Raw genomic sequence first — 25149 nt, 5'->3', positions numbered from 1 at the left:
TGATACTCTAGCTGTCAGGGCTGGGATTTGATTTTACCCTACTTAACAAGCTAAGTTAAACTGTTAGTAGCTCATAGATCCTTTTCCCAGAAGACACCAGACTTTTAGGTCAAGGACAAAGTATTGGTATTACCTACAACACAGCAAACACCTTGAGCGTCAATGTATTTGTGCCAGTTCCTCTTGCTTTTAGGTCCCATGGGGCAATGCAATGGGCCCAGATGGATGTCATGCATACAGTGGATTTGTGCTACAGTTGAGAAACACTAAACTTGGGAATCCACTGCTTTTATAGTAAGCAGTAAGTAAACCTGATTTTTGTCTTGGATTGAGATGTTGCCTCATCTCTCAAGGCAACTAGCTGCAAGCAACCCTTAGAAATGGCATGTATAAGAATACTCAGGGCCTTGCATCTTGGCACACCCAACAAGATATATATAGGAGTGCAAGAAGACCAAGGAAGATTGTTTCTCTTAGTAACCACACCAGCATCTCTAAAGAATGGCCCTGGTTGGGCACAGACAGCTCATGCCTATAATCTCAGCACTTTAGGAGACTGAGGCAGGAGGATTGCTAGAGCTGAGGAGTTCAAGGTTACAGTGAGCTATAATCACACCACTGCACTCCAGCCTGGGCAACACAGCTAGACCCCATCTCTAAAAACTTGAAAACTAGGCCAGGCTCCAAGAGAACTGCTTGAACCTGGGAGGCAGAGGTTGCCAGAGGTTGAGCTGAGATGGCTCTAATGCACTATAGCCTGGGCAACAAGAGCAAAGTCTGTCTCAAACAACAACAAAATAATAGTAGGCTAGGTTAAGTGGCTCATGCCTGTAATCGTAGCACTTTGGGAGGCTGAGGTGGGCGTATCACCTGAGGTCAGGAGTTCGAGACCAGCCTGGCCAACGTGGCAAAACTCCGTCTCTACTAAGGATACAAAAATTAGGCCAGGTATGGTGGCTTATGCCTGTAATCCCAGCACTTTGGAAGGCTGAGGTGGATGGATCACCTGGGGTTAGGAGTGCCAGACCAGGCTGGTCAACATGGTGAGACCCCCATCTCTAATAAAAACACAAAAAATTAGCCAGGCATGGTGGTGCATGCCTGTAATCCCAGCTACTGAGAGGCGAAGGCAGGAGAAATGCTTGAACCCGTGAGGTGGAGGTTGCAGTGAGCTGAGATCGTGCCACTGCACTCCAGCCTGAGCAAGAGTGAGACTCTGTCTCAAAACAAACAAACAAACAAGAAAAACCCCCAAAATTAGCTGGGCATGGTGACACATGCCTGTAATCCCAGCTACTTGGGAGGCTGAGGCACGAGAATTGCTTGAATGTGGGAGGTGGAGTTGCAGTGAGCAGTGATCATGCCAATGCACTCCAGCCTGGGCGACAGAGTGAGACTCTGTCTAAATAGACAAACAAACAAACAAACAAACAAACAAAAGACATACTATTTGATAGCACAGGTGACTATAGTCAATAATTTAATTGCACACTTTAAAATAACTGAGAGTGTAATGGGTTTGTAACACAAAAGATAAATACTGGAGGGGATGGATACTCCATCACCATGATGTGATTATTTCATGTTGCATGCCTGTATCAAAACATCTCATGTACCCCATAAATATATACACCTACTATGTACCACAAAAATTAAAAAACAAAACACAGTCACTATAAACGTTTTCCAAAATGGCTTTCTACATTACTACCAGCAATGTATGCAAATTATACTTGCTCAGCATTTTCATCTTCACCAACATTTGTATAGTCAGTCATTTTCCACCCTCATTCTAACAGATGTGTAATAGTATCTCATCGCGGTTTAATTTGCATTTCTCCAGTGACTAGTGAGGTGGAACATCATTTCATGTGCCTGTCATGTATATATCTTGTTTGGTGAAATCTGTTTAAATCTTTTGCCCATTAAAAAAGTTTGTTTTTCCTGAGTTTTGAGTTCTTTATATACTCTGAATAAAAATCTTTAAATGTGCTTGAAAAACCCCTCCTTAGTTTATCATACATTTGAGCATGTGTATTCAAATGACTATGAAGCACTTTAATTCCACACTTTGCCCTGAGTTTTGTAAGTGATTTAAGTAATTTCACAATGTTACCTTTCTGGAAATCGTTTTTCTTCATATGTAAAAATGAGGGAAATTTGTTTTACTGTCAAAATTTAAAACATCTGTCTTCAAGCCCTAAAAAAGGTATCCTGTATAAAAATGAATACAGACTAAAACATAGCAGAAACTCTGGTGCCTGTTAGATATAAATAAGTGCAGTAATGTATGACGCAGGGGTAAACAAGAAAACAATGAAACAGTGATTCCAAATGACATTGGGAACATAATGAAATTTGGGAACTCAAATGTCTAAATTAGTTTCTAAATTATTATTATTTTTAAACTGAACCAGTAACCCATTAAGGAATGATCTGGAAGAAACGCTTAGCCGGGTATAGTCCCAGCTACTTTGGAGGCTGAGCCAAGAGGGTCGCTTCAGCCCAAGAGTTCGAGGCTACTGTAAGCTATGATTGTGCCACTGCACTCCAGCATGGGCGACAGAGCAAGACCTTGCCTCAAAAAGAGAGAGAGAGAGAGAGAGAGAGAGAAGAAGAAGAAGAGGAGGGGAGGGGAGGGGAGGGATGGGGAGGGGAGGAGAGGAGGAGGAGAGGAGAGGGAGAGAGATAGAGAGAGGAAACCTGTTTTACCTTCCCAGAATCTATACCATGAAAAAAGGAACTGTAAAAAAAAGCCAGTGGGTTTAAGTTTTGACAGTAGTGTATGCAAGCTTCTCTCAATTCAGCTCCTCTTAATTCACTCTGCACCTGCATCTGATTTGCAAATGATGATGCGTAAAATTTCAAAATAGCCAAGTGTCAGTTTGTTACAGTGTTAACATGTGGCTCAGTGCTCTATGCAGTAGACCATGTTGCCTTGCAAATTTACATCCTTATCCGAGTCTAATTGTTACTGTAGCAAATCTACTTTAATGCTACTTGAAATGAACAGTCTGTAGTTATTAGACTTGGAACCTCGAGTAGCTGCAACCGCTAGAAACTCCTCCGGTGGTTTCCCCCCTCCCCTGTCTCTCCAGAGGAAGAAAGGTCACCTTCTACACTTAACTACCATGCTCATTCGTCTGGGCAAAATGCCCAGTCCACCGCCGTCCTCACGCGTTATTCTCCAGGACCGGGCTCCTCCGCCGCGCACGTTATTTCCCGCAGAGCGAGGCACGAAATTGAGCACCTTGAGGACCAACGGCAGACAAGGATTATCTCCCGTTCCCGTTTCAAGCATGTCTCCCGCTAGGAACTTTTTTCACTTGTCACGCTTCTGCTGCTTTTTGAGGAAAATAGATGATATTTGGTTTCCTGCCAGAGTCTTCGTAACTCTTGTAGCTGCGATGTCTGGGTAAAAATAGCTCACGTTTGCTTAAAAAATAACGGCCGCGCAAATTTGTGGTTACATTTGCCTCAGGTCCGAAGACCGCTCCTCCTAACTAGTAAGGAGGGAGACACCTAAGGAGTGACGAATGTAGCCGAGGTGAGGCTGCGGAGACGTACTCCCGCCAGGCCGAGGGACCACTCACTCTGCCAGAAACTCTGTCCGCTCACCCCAGAAATTTGGGGCGGCTGGAAGGTTCCCGCGCCGCTTCCGGACACGCCTCTGGCGAGCTCAGGAACTCGCTCTCCCAGCAGGCCCTGCGCGGTGCGCCTCTCGGCGCGTTCCGGGTCCTATGACAGCTCGGCGCCCCCCTCCCCCGACTCCCCAACTCCGCCCCGCCCGTGCCCCACCCGCAGCCCCACCCACTGGCTCCCGGCTCCTTCCCCGACTCCCGCGAGTTCCAGTCCCGGCTTCCAGCTCCCCAGCCCCGCCCTCAGTCGCGCGCGCTCTCCCTGCCCCGCCCTTGCTCCTTCGCGTGCGGCCCCCACAGCCAATGAGGTTCAGGGCCGCGTGCGCAGATTCAAACGGCGGCTCTAGAGGGAGGCTGGGCGCGAGATTCGGCGGTGCGGACAAAACCCTGCTGGAGACTACGATCCCTGCAGAACTGCTAGCTGCGGGGAGAGGGCGGGGGTCGGCTCCTGTGGCGGAGTCGCGCTGGGACCGGGGCGGGGAGGCTGAGCAGCGGTGGGAGAGGCCGGCGGAGGGTGGGAGCGCGCCTCCTGACATGTTGGGGGCATCCCTGGCCGGGCCGGGCCGGGGCTAGGAGCAGCGCTGCGGGCCGGGGCCGGGGGCGGGTCGCGGTCCGCCCCCGCTGTCCCTCCGTCGCGCCCTGCCGAGGACTTGCGTTCCGCACTCGGCTGCCTTCGGAGGGAGCGAGGGAAGCCGCTAGAGGGTCAGGGAGAAGGAGCATTCGCCGGAGGCTAGAGGAGGCTGATCCGCGTCCCTGTCCAGCCCGCTCCTATGCGGTACTTGAAGGATGGCCAAGAGGTCGCGCAGGTGGGTGGCACCCCTTTCGCCCAGGCCTGTCGGCGCCTTCTCGGCTCAGATTCTCTTTCCTTTCCCGCTGCCCCCTCCCGCCATAAGGCCCTCCCCGGCGAGGGCAGAGGTTTTTCTTCCCGCGGCCGCTTGGCCTCGATGGCCGGAATGCAGCCGTGATGTGTAGAGTTGGGGACCAGGGTGTTTGAGACGCGGGGCGTAGGAGATGCCCAGGTTGCTCCGTGGTTCTCCCCACCATGCGCGTCCAGACGCCTGTCCTCACGCTGCCACTTCTTGGAGGCAGGTTTCTTGCCAGGTAAGTCGAGCGCTTTTAGGGAGTTCGCTACGCAGAGATAAGAGGCTGTGTCCTGCCGGGAGGACTTGAAAATGGTGTTCCGGCTGCTTTTTTCTGAATGACCGTACAGTCAAAATAGGAACTCCTCTGTGAACGTGGGCGGCCACCCTTCTGCCAACTTGGCTACCTTGAAACGTGGAAAATCCTCTGGGGAATAGCTGAGAGGACCTTTTTGATGTTTTCTGTAATTTCCATACCCATATTCTCAGCTTTTTGTATATATGTATATTTTAATATCTTCTACTGGGACCATGCCACATTGTTACTACTAGTAGCTTGATGTTAAAATAAAACAATGTGTTTGATTCACTTAATATTTTGAGTGTCTGTGTCTGGCTCTGACCGTATCTAAGTATTGCACAGAGGTAAGGCATATTTTTTGGGGGAGGGGGCCTGGAAAATGTGCTAGGATGAATTTATGCGTCTAATTTTTGTTTATATGCATTACAGCAGCTACTCATAAATTATGTGGAGTAATTGCTTAGATAACAAAAATACAGGGTGTCTTCTGATTTTCAGCATTATCAAATAAACCGGAAAAGATGTATGGCAGACTTTCCAAATATTTTATTTATCTAGATCCACAGCCCTAAAATCTTAACTAGCGATGTATTTCCTAAGTTGAAATTTAGTAATGGAGGTCATTCACTGCAGATTTCTGCTAAAAATCGGCAGTAACTATACATAGTAGTTTTTTGCTTTATTTGTCTGTTAAGCATCTGCTGTGTGCAAGATGCTTCTGCAGAAATCTTTAAGTCCCTGTAAGCTTATTAGTTTTGTAATAAGTTATAGGACAACCCTTGAGATGAAATAAATGTATACACAGATCCCTCTAGAACAGTTTTCAACCTTTGCACTATTGACATCTTGGACCAAATAATTCTGTGTAATGGGGAGATGTTTAGTAGCATCCCTGGCTTCTACCCAGTAGAGATAGATAGTAACACTCCTCTTAACTCAGTCATTACAGTAAAAATATTTCTAGACATTGCCAAATATCTTTTGGGGGACAAAATCACCCAGGAAAGAACCACACCTCTAGAACTTCAAGGACCCAGTTAACATCAATCTTCAGAAAAGATAGATATTTAAAGCTCTTGTAATTATCATTGCTGAAGTACTGGTTTAGGCTTTTCGAATTTTTAAATATAAAAAAATTTAAAAATTATTAAGATGACAAATGAATATGTCAACAAATTTATCAATGTGTGATATTATCTACTTATCAGTATTCATATTAATCTTACTTGAAACAGTTTCTTGGCTAATTCTGCCATCAGCATTTAGTTAAATTAAAATTATGGGTAGACATGAATGTTTAAATGTCAGAACTTTCTCCTTCCCAGTGGGTTTTCTGTCCATTTCCTAGGTATGAAGTGCATGTTTTATAATAATAGACAAAGAAAGGAAAATTGACTTAATGTTAATTTCCCTGTATAAGTTGTTTTATTGACAATACTGTGACCTTGAAATTTAAATATTAATTGTATTTTTGACATTTATCCCTTGCCAGTTAAGTTTAAGTTAATTTAAACACGATAGAATGATTTAAAGAGTCATAAATCTGGAGTAATTAAGTGTGGTGGGGTGAAGCTACATTGTCTAGGAGTATACAGATAGTGGATGTGGGGAGAAATTATCATCTCTGAATGATATATCTCTTAAGTCTTCATACCTGAATGTGTTGCATAGTCTACATTTCTTGCATATGTAAATATGATTTACGTATCTTAGAAGATAGGAGAAGCCCTGCTTTGTCTTTCAACAAAAAACAAGTTAGAGTGTGAATTGTTTTGAAGCTAAAATAGTCATTGGGAAAAATATATCTTGCCTTTTAGCTAAGTATCTTAATATATTTGAATTCTATTCATAGTTGAAAGGGAAAAGAAATAATTCAGTTACTTCAGGTTGTAATTTGAGATCTCCAGTATACAACCATGTAAGCATTCAAGTGAAAACTACAGTTCACTGTATAGAAGTTTTGCCTAAGAGTGTAAGCGTAAATCCTGTAATACACGTTTGCTATGTGATCTGGAAGAAAAAACAAACAAAGAGTAGAAGACTAAGTGTTACCTCAAGTGTGAAACAACTGCAGGATGTTGGTTGTTTTGATCTTTGTTTAAGATAGCTGTAGTGTCTCTCCTCTAGATTTACATACAGGAAAAGACTTATTTGTATTGTGACTTTAAATAATTTTACATCCCACTGGGAGTTGTAATGACAATTTACAGGCAATACCAAAATTGTTATTGTTATTACCATATATTTGACTTTTAAGCATATTTATATATACATAATTAATTTTAGATTTAAGAGTTTTATCCTTTAAAATAAACCTTTATAAAATATTTAGAAATGTATTTACTAGTAATAGATTATTTACACTTGAGATGACTTATGACTATACTAACCTGAAAAGATAAAAGCCAGCTCAGTGGTATGTATATGTGTGTGTGTAGGAAGCAATTTTATTGTGTTGTTTCCAGCAAACTGGGTGGGAGTGAAATCATACTGAAATGTGAGAACTGATCTTTTAATCGGTTTTGTCATTAACTGGCAATGTTGTTTTGGGGAAGCAGGTAAACTCTGGCTCAGTTTTTCATCTGGTTAATATACAGAGTTTGGATTTTATGGTTTATAAGGTAGTTTCTATCTTTAATATATATATTTGAAGACATTTTATAATCTTTTCTCATTGTTTTTGTTTATGGAATTGCTAGGTAGAACTCTCTTCAGTATTGCCATTAATAATGATCAAAGGTTATGTAAAGTCAAATTTGTCTTACTGTGATAAATGCTGGTTTGCACAATCCAGATTTGGAAATAAAATATTCATGTCTGCAGTACATCATATTAGCCACTGGGTGGCCTAATTTCACTTTATTAAATCAACCTGGTAAATTTTCATACCTTGAATATGATTGGACTTTAAAAAACCTAAATGGCCAGCTCCTGGTCCTCAAGATTTTGTAATAAAGATGTATTCTCTTTGTCTATGATAAAGAATTCAGACCTGAGTTAGTTTGTGATTAAAGATATCAAGTTGGCTGGGCGCGGTGGCTCAAGCCTGTAATCCCAGCACTTTGGGAGGCTGAGGCGGGTGGATCACGAGGTCAGGAGATCGAGACCATCCTGGTCAACACGGTGAAACCCCGTCTCTACTAAAAATACAAACAATTAGCTGGGCATGGTGGCGCGTGCCTGTAATCCCAGCTACTCAGGAGGCTGAGGCAGGAGAATTGCCTGAACCCAGGAGGCGGTGGTTGCGGTGAGCCGAGATCGCACCATTGCACTCCAGCCTGGGTAACAAGAGTGAAACTCTGTCTCAAAAAAAAAAAAAGAGAAAAAAAGAAAAAAATATATCAAGTTGATGCAATTTTACTAGAGCAAATTTTATAGAACTATTTCTTTTAGAATACAAATTTTGTAAAAATTTCAGTTTCCTCCTTGGACTACCTCATTTACTGGCTTTAGGTGAGATAATTGTTGTCCTCTAAAATTGAACTTCTAAATGTTCTTAGTAATATCACGTCAATTATTTTTATCAAGTGTGTATTATTTCACAGACAGTCATAACTATCACGTCCTGTTAGCTTGCACCCCAATGTAAAGTTACTCTTAACTATTGTCCTGGCCTAATGAGTTATACAATTTTTTTTGTGTGCTTCCTTTTGCTGTTTCATAATCACCCTAATCACTTTAATTCACAATTTATGCCTGGGTGCGTTGGCTCACGCCTGTAATCCCAGCACTTTGGGAGGCTGAGGTGGGCAGATCACTAGGTAAGGAGTTCAAGACCAACCTGGCCAACATGGTGAAACCCTGTCTCTACTGAAAATACAAAAATTAGCCAGGTGTGGTGGTGGGCGCCTGTAATCCCAACTACTTGGGAGGCTGAGGAAGGAGAATCCCTTGAACCCGGAAGACGGAGGTTGCAGTGAGCCAAGATTGCACTGTTGCACTGCACTCTAGCCTGGGCAACAGAGCGAGACTTCACACACACACACACACACACACACACACACACACACACAATCTATGAAACTGTTTACATTCGAATATAGTAGTTTAGTTATTTATTAGACATTTGCCAAGTAGATATTTTCTTTGACTTAAGAAAACTGGCAGAATCATTCTGGAAACCAAGTCCTGGGCTGGAGAGTCAAAAGACTAAATTAATCTATTATTGCTTTGTGACTAGAGAATAATGTTATTTTCTTTTGCTATCTTCTGGATAATTACACCAGGCTAGAAATGGTTTATTAAACTATGTAGTAGGAAGCAGATTTTATTAAATTTTACATATTGCCAACATTGATTGCTTTATACAGAAATATCAAAAGATTATATAAAAGACAAATAGAGGAGATCCATTTTGATGGTGTCTAACTTTTCAGTGACGGGACGTTTTTGTTGTTAAATGGTGAAAGTGGAATATTGGTGAGGTGGTTTGTGGGATTTTATACTTTCCTTGATTTCTTTGCAAATTACGAACATTCTCAGGCACATTTCTTTGTAGCTAGTGATGTTGATACATTTCTAGGATCTTTTTTTTTGGTCACATGTATTTGGAAGTTAACATTGTCTTTTCAATACTCATTTAAATATATGGAGAAATAACTTGATGCCAAAACTAAGAAGTAGGTAGACTCTGGGAAAGTCGCAGTGGGAGAGAGATAATTCTAGGAATTCTGCTTGCCCCTTCACACTTACCCACTCAAAAAGCTCAGCTTACTGAACATTGGATGGGCTATATAACTCAGTGTCTGAAACTGATGACCATGCTGAAATGCAAAACAGAGAATGAAACCTCATGTAGAAATAGAAATTTCTCACAATAAAGTATGTGGATAAAAAGTAAGGGGAAGAATTTTATGGTTAAAATGAACAAGTTTTTAGGAAAATTACTCCTTGGAAATGAGTCTTTTAGACCAAAATAATGTTTTTGGACTTATATCCGTAAAGTATTTTGTAAGAACCGCAAAGTGGATTTCATAAATGGGATGTATATAGTTTTGTGAATACTCGAGATTTATATGGGCAAATTCCCAAGGTAAAAATTGTTTTGATTTAGAAATAGTCTATATTTTAAAGCAGTCTCAAATATGCTATTATGAAATTTTGGGGATCCGAAGAGGGAGGAGAAGCAAACGACCCTGTGAAAAGCATGCCTGAGGGCTATTTGGGGTGTCAGGAAGTGGTAATGTTGCTGGTGGCATTTCAAAGAAAGGTTAGACAGTACAGTAGATACCTTAAAAGAACCTTTTCTATGCTGAATATTTAAAAATGTTTGTTTTAGCAGGTTCTGTTTCTTAAAATTCTACCATTTGGAGGTGTTCTTTGGATTTTGAAAGTCTTTTTTTGTCTCATTTGTTAATGAGAATGCTTTTACCTCTTCCTAGAGGTATTTTTATTTGTTAAAAAGCTTTCTTTCTCAGATCCACTTTGAGATCACGTATATTGAGGAAGGTGAAAGTTTTGGTTGGGTTGGAAATAAGTGAGATAATTTTGGAATATAGAGCACTTGGTTGAGCTGGAAGTTTAGGGAATATTGTTCATGAGTTTTACAAATATTTGAGTGGCAGGTACTGTAATTGGTCCTGAGAGGTGAACATCATAGACATGGTCTATACTCATGAGCTTACTTTTTGGATGGGGAGGTTGGCAAATGTGATAAACATTAAAAAGAAGGGACCAGGCCTGGTGGCTCACACCTATAATCCCAGAACTCTGGGAGGCCAAGGCAGGTGGATCACAAGGTCAAGAGATCGAGACCATCCTGGCAAATATGGTGAAACCTCGTCTCTACTAAAAATACAAAAATTAGCTGGGTGTGGTGGTGCACACCTGTAGTCCCAGCTACTCAGGAGGCTGAGGCAGGAGAATTGCTTGAACCTGGGAGGCGGAGGTTGCAGTAAGCTGAGCTAGAGTCACTGCACTCCAACCTGGTGACAGAGTGAGACTCCCTCTTAAAAAAAAAAAAAAGAAAGAAAGAAAGAAAGGGTAGGTGCTCTGAGTACATACAAATAGGACAGAAAGCTGCAGTGTGGTGTTTTATCTGATTCAGTAGCTTTATAGAAATTTATGAAGTCATTGAATCCTGAAGCATGTTGAATTTAACAGTTTAATATTGGCCAATCAGGTGGTATTTCTGATAGCTGAAAATGGCTGCATGTATCAGGTATTTTCTTTTTTTTTTTTCTTCACATCTCCTTCTTGAATTAATGTATCAGGTATTTTTCTTTAATCAAGCCTCTGTAAGGTGTGTGTGTGTGTGTGTGTGTGTGTGTGTGTGTGTGTGTATAACATAGTTTAATAAAACAGCCATACATGGGCTGGACACAGCGCCTCACACCTGTAATTCCAGCACTTTGGGAGGACAAGGTGGGCAAATCACTTGAGGTCAGGAGTTTGAGACCAGCCTGGCCAACATGGTGAAACCCTGTCTCTACTAAGAAAGAAAAATTAGCCGGGCATGATGGCAGTTACTTGTAATTCCTTCTACTCAGGAGGCTAAAGCAGGAGAATTGCTTGAACTGAGGAGGCAGAGGTTACAGTGAGCCAAGATTGTGCCTCTGTACTCCAGCCTGGGCGACAAAGCAAGACTCTCAAAAAACAAAAAACAAAACAACAACAACAAAAAACAGCCATGTAGGAAGGAAGACTGGTGGATTATTGTTATAAATATACAATGGCTTCAGGGAGAGAGAACATTGCACTATTGAAGTGCATTGAACTATAGAAGCAGATCATAGGGGAATGGGAGGATCTTGGTGTTTTGCCTGGTCAAATATGAAGAATTTTGTTCCAATGGAATTGACAAGTCAATGGAAGTTAGGAGTTCCTCCAAAGACCTGTTGACAGTATATATTAAATCTGGGCCTTTGTTTTTCAATTTTGTAAGATTGAAATTATACAACTTACATAGATATTAGAAACTAGTATGTGCTTAGCTATATTATAGTAAGTTTAAACAAATCTTCAAACTTTTGCTGTTTGAAATCAGAATGAATTTTTGAGAAAGAGTTGAAGGCAAAAAGAATTTTGAATACTATTAGATGATCAACCTATGCACGTAATACTAATATTGAGGCACCTTTCTGTGCCATGTGCTGTATGAGGTGTTATATATGTTTTCTCATTTAATTTATCCTTAAAGCAGCACTATAAGGTAGTTGGTATTACTATCATTTTACAAACAAGTAAACTAAACCCCTGAGAGGGTAATGTGTTCAAGGTTACAGAGTGAGTAATTAAGTTAGAACTAGAACCTTGTTCTGATTCCAAAATGAACTCAAAGTTTGTCTTTGGTATTTTCCAACTTTCTAGCACTTTCCCCCTGTTTTTCCAGTGTGTTGTAGTATAGTGGTTAAGTAGTGGACTTTAGAGGTCAGCCATGCCATATTTCGTGTGACTGTGGGCAAGAAGTTGTATTTCTAAGTCAAAGTTTTTTACTCTGTGAAGTGGGAATAACGATAACATTCCCCTCTTCCAGTTGTCATGAGGTTTTAAGAGAAAAATTTTATAGACTACCACAATGTCTGGTACTTAGAAAGTTTAAATAAATGTTAGACTGTGTTACTTTCAGATGCCATGACTTTATTCAGTCCACTGCCTACTCAGAATCCTCTAATTCAGTTTGTTTGTTTAGTATTTATTTATTTATTTATTGAGACAGAGTCTTGCTCTGTCGCCCATGCTGGAGTGCAATGGTGTGATATTGGCTCATTGTAACCTCTGCCTCCTGGGTTCAAGTGATTCTCCCACCTCAGCCTCCTAAGTAGCTAGGATTACAGGCACCCACCATCACACCCAGCTAATTTTTGTATTTTTAGTACAGGTGGGGTTTCACCATGTTGGTCAGGCTGGTCTTAAATTCCTGGCCTCAGGTGTTCCGCCCGCCTTGGCCTCCTAAAGTGCTGGTATTACAGGCATGAGCCACCGTGTCCGGCCTTCTAATTCAGTTTATCATTAAGGCTTGCCCTCTTTTATGGGACTTTATTCTTTAAAATAGCTTTTTCTTTTTTTACCCCATCAAAACTCAGGTTCTGACTTTGGCTCCTTTCTCACTTTATTAATTTTCCTTGGGTCATCCTGTGGCCTCAGCTGTTCTTTGTATGCTGATGATTGCCAGAACTGCCTCTCTACCCTAGACTGTATCTGAGCAAGTCCGTGTGCTCATTTGCCTTGCTAAATCTGCTCTGCCCAATAGGATAGCCACTAGCCACATGTGGCTATTGAGCTCTTGAACTGTAGATAGTCTGAATTGTAATGTACTCTGACTACAAAATACACACCAGATTTTGAAGACTTAAGGAAGAAAAACTATGTATAAAACATTTTTTCTTTTTTTGAGACGGAGTTTCGCTCTTGTTACCCAGGCTGGAGTGCAATGGCGCGATCTCAGCTCACCGCAACCTCCGCCTCCTGGGTTCAAGCAATTCTCCTGCCACAGCCTCCTGAGTAGCTGGGATTACAGGCACGTGCCACCATGCCCAGCTAATTTTTTTTTGTATTTTTAGTAGAGACGGGGATTCACCATATTGACGAGGATAGTCTCGATCTCTCGACTTCGTGATCCACCCGCCTCGGCCTCCCAAAGTGCTGGGATTACAGGCTTGAGTCACCACGCCCGGCCGTATAAAACATTTTATTTATACTTTTTATATTGATTACATGTTTAAATGATTTTTTGATATATTGAGTTAAAGAATATTGACTATTAAAGTACATTTCACCTATTTCTCTTTTTTTAAAAAATGTGGCTACTAGAAAATTACATATGTGGCTTGCATTGTGTTTCTATTGGGAAGTACTGTTCCAGACATATTCACCTGTGTATTTTTGAAGTACCTTGAAAACAGCTAGTCCTAAACTATACATATTTTCCCCATTTTCTTCTCCTTCCTAAAGTTTTGTTTCTCCTTCTGTTGTTTTCCATAGTAAATAGCTCTACTTATGTTTTCAAAGCCAGAAACTTTGGAGTCATCCTTAATTCCTCCTTCTTCCATGTCCCTTATCTATCAGTTGTAAAAATCCTTTTGTTTCTGCTTTTTAAATATCTCTCCGTTTCATATATTTCTTTCCATTCCCACTATCATTACCTCGGTTGATCTATTTTATGACTTCTGGATTTTTGTCATGTTTACCTCTCTTCTATTCAAGGATATAAAAAGTAGACTTCTTTTCTATTTTCTTATAGTTCTATTATGGTTTTATTTTTTTAAATGTAATTAATTGCTTCACTCCAATTTATTTTATTGTAAATTAGGACTCCATCTTTTTGCTCACACTGTTGCCCAGGCTGGAGTGCAGTGGTTCAGTCTTGGCTCACTGCAACCTCTGTCTCCTGGGTGCAAAAGGTTCTCCTGCTTTAGTCTCCCAAGTAGCTGGGATTACAGGTATGTGCTACCACACCCAGCTAATTTCTATTCTGAATGTTCTGTTCTGTTCCATTTATCTGTGTGTTTGTTCATGTGGCAGTACCATTCTGTTTTATTTATTGTTTCTCTACAGTATATTTTGATATTGGCTAGTGATCATTCTCAATTATTATTTTTAAACATTTTTCCTGCCATTCGTCTAGATTTTTTTCATATGAATTATAGATTCAGCTTGTCTAGTTCCCTCCCAAAATCTACTGGTGTAGATTAATTTAATTTAATTTAAATTTATGAATTAATTTAGGGAGAATGGACATCTCCCTAAATTAGAGAATGGGCATCTCTATAATATTGTTTTCTTATCAAAGAATGTGATCAGGAGGCTGGATGTGGTGGTGCATGCCTGTAATCCCAGGTGTGGGATTTGGGAGGCTGAGGCAGGAGGATCACTTGAGCCGAGGAGTTCAAGACCAGCCTTGGGGGTGGAGCAACATGGCAAAACCCTATCTCTACAAAAAATAGAAAAAATTAGTTAGGCATGATGGTGGGTGCCTGTAGTTCCACCTACTCAGGTGACTGAGGTGGGAGGATTGACTGAGCCTGGGAGTTCAAGGCTACAGTGACCTGTGATTGTGCCACTGCACTCCAGCCTGGGCGAGAACAAGCCAAGACCCTGTCTGAAAAAACAAAGAATTTCAGAATGTTCTTCCATTTGTTCAAGACTTCTCTGTCTCACAATGGTGTCTTGTCACTTATTTATGTTAAAATTATTTTTAGATGTTTTTGTTGGTATTGTTAATTGGGTCACTTCTATTGTGTCTTGTAACTGGCTGTGGTTTGTATTTTACCATTACCATTTGTTGGGCCCCAATAATTTCTTGCTTGGGTTATTGAGAAGATTATGAATTGGTTTTTCTTTTTCAATTTCGCCACCTTCTTGTCATTGATTTTTCTAAAACACAAGATATTTGTCTTTTGCTGCATTATTTAAAGTTCTTTAACTCTTTAGAATAAAGATCAAAGAATAAAGGCCAAATTCCTTAACATGACATACAGGGTTATGATTTTTCCCATAGTGGCATATCCAGCCTCATGTGTTTGGTGTCAGTAAGAAGTATAGCTCCACCCCACCCCATTGTATGATTCTTACTTTTTTATACTTTGAATCATTTCATTGTGAATATGTCTTTTAGTCTGTGTGACTTCTTATCTTTTTTTTGTTTGTTTTGTTTTGTTTTGTTTTGAGATGGAGTCTCGCTCTGTTGCCCAGACTGGAGTGCAGTGGCGCGATCTTGGCTCACTGCAACCTCCACCTCCCAGGTTCAAGCAATTCTGCTGCCTCGGTGTCCTGAGCAGCTAGGATTACAGGCATGCACCAACATGCCCAGCGAATTTTTGTATTTTTTTTAAGTAGAGACGGGGTTTCACCATGTTGGACAGGCTGATCTCAAACTCCTGACCTTGTGATCTGCCCACCTCAGCCTCCCAAAATGTTGGGATTACAGGCATGAACCACCACGCCCAGCCTGTCTCTGTGACAGGTTCAGTGATTGAATTTACAAATTTAAATAAAATTCTCGATTTCACAATTTTTTTTTTTAGTGAGGATGAGGATGATGACCTTCAGTATGCTGATCATGATTATGAAGTACCACAACAGAAAGGACTGAAGAAACTCTGGAACAGAGTAAAATGGACAAGGGATGAGGTAATTATCTGGCAAAGTTTTCTAGTTTCTTAGATTTATTTATTAATACTACTGTCGTTATATGGCCGGGTGTGGTGGCTCATTCCTGTAATCCCAGCACTTTGGGAGGCTGAAAGGGGTGGATGACTTGAGGTCAGGAGTTCAAGAACAGTCTAGCCAACATGATGAAACCCATCTCTACTAAAAACACAAAAGTTAGCCTGGTGTGGTGGTGCATGTCTGTGATTCTGGCTACTTGGGAGGCCGAGGTGGGAAGATTGCTTGAACCCAGGAGGTGGAGGGTTGCACTGAGCTGAGATCACGCCACTGCACTCCAGCCTGGGTGACAGAGCGAGACTCTGTCTCAAGAAAAAAAAAATACTACTATAGTTATGAAAGATATTTAAAAACAAAATATGAGATAGGGGCTGTATCAATTAACTGTACATTCTTTTTCTTCAACCAGAGACTTGAATAATGGGTGACATTGGGACTTACAGAAACAGTGTAATAAATGGAGGAATTTGTATTATAGTGGGTGGCTTTAGTTATTCTATGGTTAACAGATATTTTTTAACAGAATTGGAGAGTTATCTATATTTAGGGATAGATGAAAACGATGGGGAAAAGCTTTCTAATTTTTATACTATTTTAATAGGACGATAAATTAAAGAAGTTGGTTGAACAACATGGAACTGATGATTGGACTCTAATTGCTAGTCATCTTCAAGTAAGTGAAATATTAAATTATATTTCTAACATGGCTGGTTAAGGCATTGGGTTAAATTGACTGTTTTTCAAAAATGTGTCTACATATTTTAATTTTAGGTTTCCTTCCTAAAAAAAAATCCCGGTTTTTTGGTCTGCCTATAGTTGGTTGCTAATGGCTTAGAGAGTCTGATTTTCTAGTAATGTGTTCATCCAGGGACCTAAAAGGTTATTAACTTTAAAACAAAAATGATAACAAATTTTTGTGGGACCATATAAATATTTGCTAATACATGTTAAAACATTTGGTGAGAAATATATTGAGATATTTGATAGCTAACCGATTAAAAAAAAAAAAAGAAGAAACCAGAAAATCCCTATCAAAAAAAACTTATCACCTGAGGCTTACATTTTAAAATATTGATGATTTTAAAAACTATTATGCCTATTGTTTACCATACTGTTGCCCTGTACTAGTCACCTGCTATTTGTTGTATAATTTTATAATTTATGAAGTGTTTTCACATATACTGTTATTTGTTAATACACTGTGAGAAGTAAGGCAAAATATTCATATTCGAATTTCAATATTGACTCCTTTGGGTTTCAGAAACCATGTTAATTGTGTTTTCTCTATATTTTCGTATGTCTTTCAATGTAACCCAAAAACTGAGATCAAGTAATGGAAAGAACATAAATTTTGGAGTCAGTTTGAATTGTGTTTAAATGTCAGCTCTATGAGCATAGAAGAATTACTTAGCCTCTTTGATTGTCACATTCTCTATCTATAATATCTAGGTAATCATACTTGTTTCTGTAATATGGTTGTGTAGAATTAGAAATAACATATAGGATGTTTGGCACAATTCCCAATATTTAGCAGGTGTTCAATAAATGGAAGCTAGATTAGAAAAGTTATTTACATTAGCAGTAATGGAGAACTGCTACAAGAATATACAGGAACAGCCTGATTATTCTGAAGAAAGTGACAACCTTTAAATGGATCAGCATTGATGTACAGAAGCCATAAATGAAGCTGAGTTTGAATAATAAGAATTTTAAGTACATTGGGCAAAAGAGCCATTGGTAGACAAAACATTTGTATTTATCCCTTTATACATTTCCAGATTTTCTGTTATCTTGTGTATGAACTAACAATTTTGTCAACTGTGAATCACTAATAAAGTATTAGGTTTCATTACCCTTGTAGAGTTACCAGGTTCTGAACTGATTAAAATAAGTCTTCATTTATTGTTTTTGGAGTTTGAGATATTTCTACCCAGATACTGCATAGGTTTTCTTATTCTGCTGAATTCATTTTCTTTTTAAATGTCAACACTTAACCAATTTAATTGAAATGTAACATGCATCTTCTATATAGACTATGTAATGTTTTCTTAATAACTTGGAGTAATCATTTATAACATCCTTTTGACATGCAGTAGTATAGTAATGCCTTTACATTTTTTAAAAACTATATAGTTAGGTACTGCTGTACTATGTGAATCTAGACTGATAGGCTATTTGAGTTCTTATGTCAGCTTTGTATAGTTTTCTGTCCACTGCTTTTTATTCCTCAGTTATAAATCCGTTTCTTTTTGGCATTTATCTGTGTTTTATCTTTGCTGCTTGCTATATTGTAAGGCACAGTGTAAAGAGACATACTTTAATTTTAAATTAATTGTTTTTATTTGTAGTCTAAGCCTTCTTGACTACTGTAATTAAGAAAAAAACATACGGTGGCTCACACCTTTAATCCCAGCACTTTGGGAGGCCGAGGTGGGTGAATCACGAGGTCAAGAGATCGAGATCATCCTGGCCAACATGGTGAAACCCCGTCTAAAAATAGAAAAATTATCTGGGTGTGGTTGGCGCGTGCCTGTAGTCCCAGCTGCTTGGGAGGCTGAAGCAGGAAAATCGCTTAAACCCAGGAAGCAGAGCTTGCAGTGAGCCGAGATAGCACTACTGCACTCCAGCCTGGCGACAGAGTGAGACTCCATCCCCCAAAAAAAAACCTCCCAAAAAAGCAAACCAGAACATAATTGGGACACAGGCATGTAAAGTAAATGTTACATGTTTAAAGAATGCTATTGAATATTCTATTCTTGAAGTCTTTGTTCTAAGGATGTAAGACATAAATTTGGACTGACTTGCTTTCTGGAAGACAGAATAACAAAGTCATCTAAATTTTTTCAGAATCGCTCTGATTTTCAGTGCCAGCATCGATGGCAGAAAGTTTTAAATCCCGAATTGATAAAGGGTCCTTGGACTAAAGAAGAAGATCAGAGGGTAATGTGTTCATATTCTTTATGTTCACTATGTAGGTAGACTAACTTTTTTCTTCCTACTGTGTTGTTTTGACATGTGAAGTATATGTTTAAATCACTTTGATTTTGTTTTCTGGGAGATAATTGCATAAGAATTGTATGTTAAGTGTCTTGAAATGTTGATGGGTTTTTAAAAAATCTAGTGAAACCAAGTATAACATGTGGCCTTTTCTTCCTGAGAGTTTGGTTTGCAGAAGGAAAAATGCTTGCTATAAGGTTAGTTACCTTGCTTAGAGCTCAATTTCACAATTATTAGGGTATAGTTTCTTGTCAAAAATCTAACGTTTTAAAACAGATTTTCATTTTATTTTTACATCTAATAACTTGATATGCACGGAAATCATTCTTAATTTTCTCTCTTGACCTATATTGACCCCAGGATTAGACAGATGTCAGAGCACTATGTTTCCAAAGGTTTTGTGATTTAAAAACCAAGGTCATTGTGCTCTAAAGCTGGAAATGAATAGAAGTGTTTCTGTACTTCACTAGGAATTGCTCTTTAGCTCATGCCCTTTAAGTCATAAAAATTGCTAATGCAGTTGGGGAATTAGGGCATCCTTACTTCTGCTTTATTTGTTATTCTTATTTAACAAACTATTTTGTTATTGTTTTAATTTTTTAAATAGAGATGGAATCTCGCTATGTTGTCCAGGCTGGTCTTGAATTCCTGGGCTCAAGCAATCCACCCATCTTGGTGACTCAAAATACTGGGATTACAGGCATGAGCCACTGTGCCCAGCTGGAACAAACTTAAAGTTACTTAACCTAGACTGATCTGATGTACTTGATGGCTACTCATAAGTTTTAAAATGTGTGATCTTGTTTAAAAATACGTTTACCAAAGCCTGAAATTTTAGTTTTAAAATATAGTAAATAGATAACATATAGTGAAAATATCAACATATATTAAACTTAGTCTACCAGTATAAAATTGTTTATGAGGTGATATTTGACATAGGGCAGTGAGGTAAAGTGGGCTGGAATAACCGTTCTTGGAATTTTAGGTAAAAGAAAAACAAATGTAAAATGTGGATCTATATCCTTTCCCTTTGGGAAAGGAAGAAATGACAGCCAGTAACTTGGTAGAGTCTTTCTGCTTCCAAATGTTTTTTTTTGTTTTTGTTTTTGTTTTTGGCTTTGTGCTGAAGCTTTTTTTTTTTTTTTTAAAGATGTAAGAATAGAAAATGCACAAGTTTCAACATTTTTACTGTTATTTCAAATTAATATCGTGTGAAGGCAATTTAATTTCAAGCATCTTTATTTAGCTCCTTGGATTTTTAGATGAGTTTGGAATAAGTTTTTGAAGTTAGCAAATGCTAGAGGGATATTTATTAGTGAAAAATTTTTTAATACAAATTGTAGTTGCGGCTTGGATTTCATGCATTTATTTAAAATGGTATTCTTAAATTATGATTTAAAATTCTTTCAAGGTAATGCTTTTTTGAAGTTTATTTTTCTGTTTCTTAGGTTATTGAATTAGTTCAGAAATATGGACCAAAAAGATGGTCTTTAATTGCAAAACATTTAAAAGGAAGAATAGGCAAGCAGTGTAGAGAAAGATGGCATAATCATCTGAATCCTGAGGTAAAGAAATCTTCCTGGACAGAAGAGGAGGACAGGATCATCTATGAAGCACATAAGCGGTTGGGAAATCGTTGGGCTGAGATTGCCAAACTCCTTCCAGGAAGGTGCTTATATAAATGTATATCTATTTTTCTGTTCTTAAACATGATCTTTGTTATCATATTATTAAATACATTTTCAAGTACCCCACAACTTTTATTTTTATACATAATTAAAATGTAGACTACATAACATAAGCAACCTTTTGGGACCACTTGTACTAAAGTCTGTGGTAAGGGGTATGATTACTTTTTTAATGAATTATTTTATGGCAATAATTTGTACAATAAAATGATAGATTTTAGATTATGTAAACGTTTAATACACTCCTAAAATCATGTTGACATTATCAGTGCCAATCAAGTAGACCCCCTTTGTATAAACTCTGTTGGAACAGAATCTAAATCTAAGATTTCTTTCATACTAGGTTCTATGCATAAGACCAGGAGTAATACACTAGCTGCAGTAAACTGCTATGAAAGTGTGTTAGGGAAAATTTAATCTTAATTATGGTATGATCCAAACCATTAGTATATATATCCATGTGGCTAAAATACAAAGTTTTCCGCAGAGGCTGTGATGTGCTAAGTACACTCTACATTGTACTCATTCATGTGTTTTCTAATAGTGTTTAGTACAGCAGACCAACAACCTTGTGAAAATCCATACCTTATGCAGAAGTTATGCATTTGTCTTTTATTGCTGTAATCTCTGTCTGTATAGTACTTTATAGCGTAAAGTACTTTTATATATATTCTTAATCTTTGTAGACTTTGAAAGTATACAGAGCAAACATTGCTATCTTTGTTTTATAGGTAATGTATTAAGGCACAGTGTTCAATTTTTTATCTAAGTTATTAAACCAGGTCTAGATACTTTTAATCTCTTGTACGTCTTTTTACTTTCCATATAACCTAGCTTAGTGCCTTATATTTACTGAAAACCTGTGTATATTTTATGAAGGATGTAAGTTACACTATAAGTAGCTATAGGTTGAAGATTTACATTTTTATGAAGGGAACCTTAGATAAGAAGGGAGCTAATGAATTCTTTCTTACCATAAATATTTTGTTCTAAGAAGTGAAAAAGAATACTGGGATTCTTTAATTTGTGATTTGCTTTTCATGATCGTGTTTGTTCCTGTCTTAAGGCCTTGGCCCTTGCTATACCCTTTATCTGGAATGTTCTTTTTTTCTTTCTGTTCTTGTATGGCTGGTTTGTTCTAACCAAACCAAAATGACCCCGTTACCCACTTTTCTTATCCTACTTTATTTGCATTGTACTGATATTTTTCTTATTTATTTGTTTTTCTATTTTTCCTTCCTTTCCCTCTCCCATGTTTCCAAGGAGAGTGTAAGCTCCATGAGAGCAGCAACTTGCTTTGCCTTATTCACTGCAGTATCTCTGGTGCTTAGAACTATGCCTGACATGCACATACAGTTTATCTTTTGAATTTTGAAAAAGTGCCTATCTTCCTGAGTAGAAACTGCAAAAGAAAAATTAAGAAAAAAAGTATCTAATTTAACCAGTGTAAAAATTTGTTTTCATCGTTTTGTACACATTACACAGTGTTGAAATCTGTGGAATCTTTTTTTCTTTCTAAATTGTACCTTTCATTTCTTAGGACTGATAATTCTATCAAAAATCATTGGAATTCTACTATGCGAAGAAAAGTGGAACAAGAGGGCTATTTACAAGATGGAATAAAATCAGAACGATCTTCATCTAAACTTCAACACAAACCTTGTGCAGCTATGGACCATTTGCAAACCCAGAATCAGTTTTACATACCTGTTCAGGCACATACTTTTAATACTTTTATTATTTAAAAAAATTTCTTAAGTTGCTATATGGGAAGGTGTTTGGTTTCCTAATAGGACAAATACAATGTATATTAAGGGATAAATAGACATTTAAATTTCCAAACTGAAAAATAATTTGTGTAACTTTGATTTATAAGTATTTTGGGAACAAATATATGTAACTTTTACATCAAGAAACTATGTATATTTTCTAATACTCTGATTCTTTGAATCTTCATTTATGAATCAAAGCTAATGGTCATCTGTGCTTCAACATTTTATTGTACTTTCCATTTTAAAAGTTTTGATGTAATTATGGTATTGCTTATCTCTAAGAGGTATATATATATATATATATATATATATATATATATATATATATATATAAAATGGCTTAAAGGAGAAAGTAGTAAAAAAATAAATAACTCATTAATGCCTGGCTAATTTTGGGGGTATGGTAATTAATTGGTCTTTGCTGGCATTCAGCTTTGCTTTTCCCCCTAATAACTAATCACTTCGGTAATTTTAGTCTTTGTTTAGATGACTCATTAAAGTAGATATTACATAAGCTCAAAATTGGGCAAGCTCTATGTTGTCCCTTACAGTGCATTTTTCTACTTGGAAGAAATTAGTGTAGGAGTCTTCATGGGGTTTGTTTTACATTTCCCTGTCTACCTGTCTGTTATGCCATTTTTCAAGATGAGCAATTCTTGGTTCTTGTCACATAAATTGTAAAGATTAAGTCAGGACTTAGTAGTTATCTGCTAAAAGATAAAATGGGGCAAGATGTTAAAAGTCTGTGCTTACTATGCCTCAGATTTGATATTTAACATTTGTGGGCATTATTAAGTTTTCTTAGGCATCATTTTAAAAGAACGACTTAGAATAATGGCATTTTCATTAACAATAGGAAAACGTGAAGACAGTATCAGTATCTTAAGGGTTTTATTACGTTTCTTTATATTTTTCTTTAGAGTCTAGATTTCAGCAGCATAAACTAAAATATTTTGCTTCTGTCTCAGAAAGATGATCATTTAAATTTATTTTTTTAACTTGTAGAAAGATAATACTTGAGACCAACAGAGTGTTTAACAGTTTTAATCGAAGTATGTTGGAAAGATGAGGATATATCTTGTACTATAAGAATTGTTCCTTTTTTAATTTAAAAAGATATATGCATTATTTAAACTAATAAGATAATTTTATTATGTGTGTGACTTGATAAAACATAGATGGATTTGAAATACTGTCACAGATTTTCATGAAAAGTTTGAGAAAATAAGTTTCTAATTCATTAGCGTTACCGAGTTGAGCGATAAGTAATACTAATTGAGTATTGTAAAAGTTAAGTTCTATGTTAGAAGTTATATTTAATGATTCTGTATTATATAGTGATTTAGGAAGACTATTATGGAAAGCAGACAATTTTGTATTTATATATTTTGATTTTAAGCATTTTTTTTTTTTTTTTTTTGAGACAGGCTCTCTCTGTTGCTAGGCTGAAGTGCAGTGGTGCACACACAGTTCTCTGTAGCCTCACCTCCTGGGCTTACGTGATCCTCCTTCTTCATCCCTCTGGATAGCATGCCCCACTATAGGCATGCTCCACTTTGCCCAGCTAATTATTTTTTGTAGAGGGAGGATCTTGCCATGTTGCCCAGGCTGGTCTCAGACTCCTGGGCTCGAGTGATCCTTCTGCCTCAGCCTCCCAAAGTGCTGGGGTTACAGAGATGGGCCACTGCACCTGGCCCTGATTTTAAGGTTTTAAAAATACTTTCTCTCACATTTCTTTCCACTACTGCTTAGTAAATGTATCTTCAAAATTCTTATTACAGATATTTTAGAAAAGAAGCGGAATGACTTAGCCTATCATCAATATATCTATTAAAAGTATATGACTGATTCTGATTATTTTTCTAAGACAAGTAATAGAAGAAGCCTTTGGCATAGGGTGGTGATAAGAGTAGGAGATATGAACATTGAAAAACTTGCTTCAGTCTCTGTCCCTGTGAGTGCTTCATTCATATGGACACATAGAAACACAGTTACTTTGTTTTCTCTAGGAGCAACCCTTCTAATAGTAGATGTTTAAATATATTTGGTGAATATCAGATTTAATAAACTGGCTGATAAGTCTAGGCTAAGTAATTCTCATATTTCATCTGGGCAAACAGTCTTTTCTAAGTGTTATAACTTTTTTGTTTTGAGACAAGAGTTTGGTTCTTGTTGCCCAGGCTGGAGTGCAATGCACATTTTTGACTCACTGTAACCTTTGCCTCTCGGGTTCAAGCGATTCTCCTGCCTCAGCCTCCCAAGTAGCTGGGATTACAGGCACCTACCACCACGCCCAGCTAAGTTTTTGGATTTTTAGTAGGGACAGAGTTAGAGTTAATGTTAGGAATGGAGATGTAGTTATTATTTAATAGGTAAGAAAGTATTATAGGTATAAAATTTCAAAATTAGTACAGATGCTAAGTTTTTTATGTTGATACTATGTCAAAAGTTTTTGCCATTTGCTTGATATTTTAAACATTTAGATAGCATTATATGTATAATAATAATGCATTAATTACTTTTTAGATCCCTGGGTATCAGTACGTGTCACCTGAAGGCAATTGTATAGAACATGTTCAGACTACTTCTGCCTTTATTCAGGTAACTTTTATTTATAACAAAGACCAAAGGAAATGTGTTCAGTCATATTATTTAAAGCCTAGTAGTACCTATTTCCTCGTCTATTAAACTAGGATAAAAATAATACATGTTTCCTACTTAGAGTACTGTAACCTTAAAGGAGAAAGTGTGTAAGTGGGTTTGAAGAAATATAAACTGTACAAATAC

The 25149-nt window shown here is 38.0% G+C and overlaps 1 protein-coding gene across 5 annotated transcripts in view; it reads left to right on the top strand.

The window, feature by feature from the left end:
• The first annotated feature begins 4046 nt into the window (after positions 1–4046).
• Positions 4047–25149, top strand: part of MYBL1 (MYB proto-oncogene like 1) — a 48760-nt gene continuing 27657 nt past the window's right edge. For 2 of the 5 annotated variants that reach the window (XM_003942891.3, XM_003942890.3), the window contains exons 1-7: positions 4047–4444; positions 15764–15869; positions 16507–16578; positions 18753–18845; positions 20351–20571; positions 22131–22305; positions 24889–24963. In XM_003942891.3, coding sequence (XP_003942940.1) covers positions 4425–4444; positions 15764–15869; positions 16507–16578; positions 18753–18845; positions 20351–20571; positions 22131–22305; positions 24889–24963 — 762 coding nt within the window. In that variant the 5' untranslated portion in view covers positions 4047–4424. The remainder of the gene's footprint in view (positions 4445–15763; positions 15870–16506; positions 16579–18752; positions 18846–20350; positions 20572–22130; positions 22306–24888; positions 24964–25149) is intronic. The other 3 variants (XM_074386715.1, XM_074386717.1, XM_074386714.1) reach the window with 2 other exon arrangements.

The sequence above is a fragment of the Saimiri boliviensis genome, chromosome 15 (genome assembly GCF_048565385.1).
Source record: "Saimiri boliviensis isolate mSaiBol1 chromosome 15, mSaiBol1.pri, whole genome shotgun sequence".
Classification (NCBI taxonomy): Eukaryota; Metazoa; Chordata; class Mammalia; order Primates; family Cebidae; genus Saimiri; species Saimiri boliviensis.
Note: the sequence above shows the minus strand (reverse complement) of the source record. Positions and strands in the feature narration are given on the sequence as shown.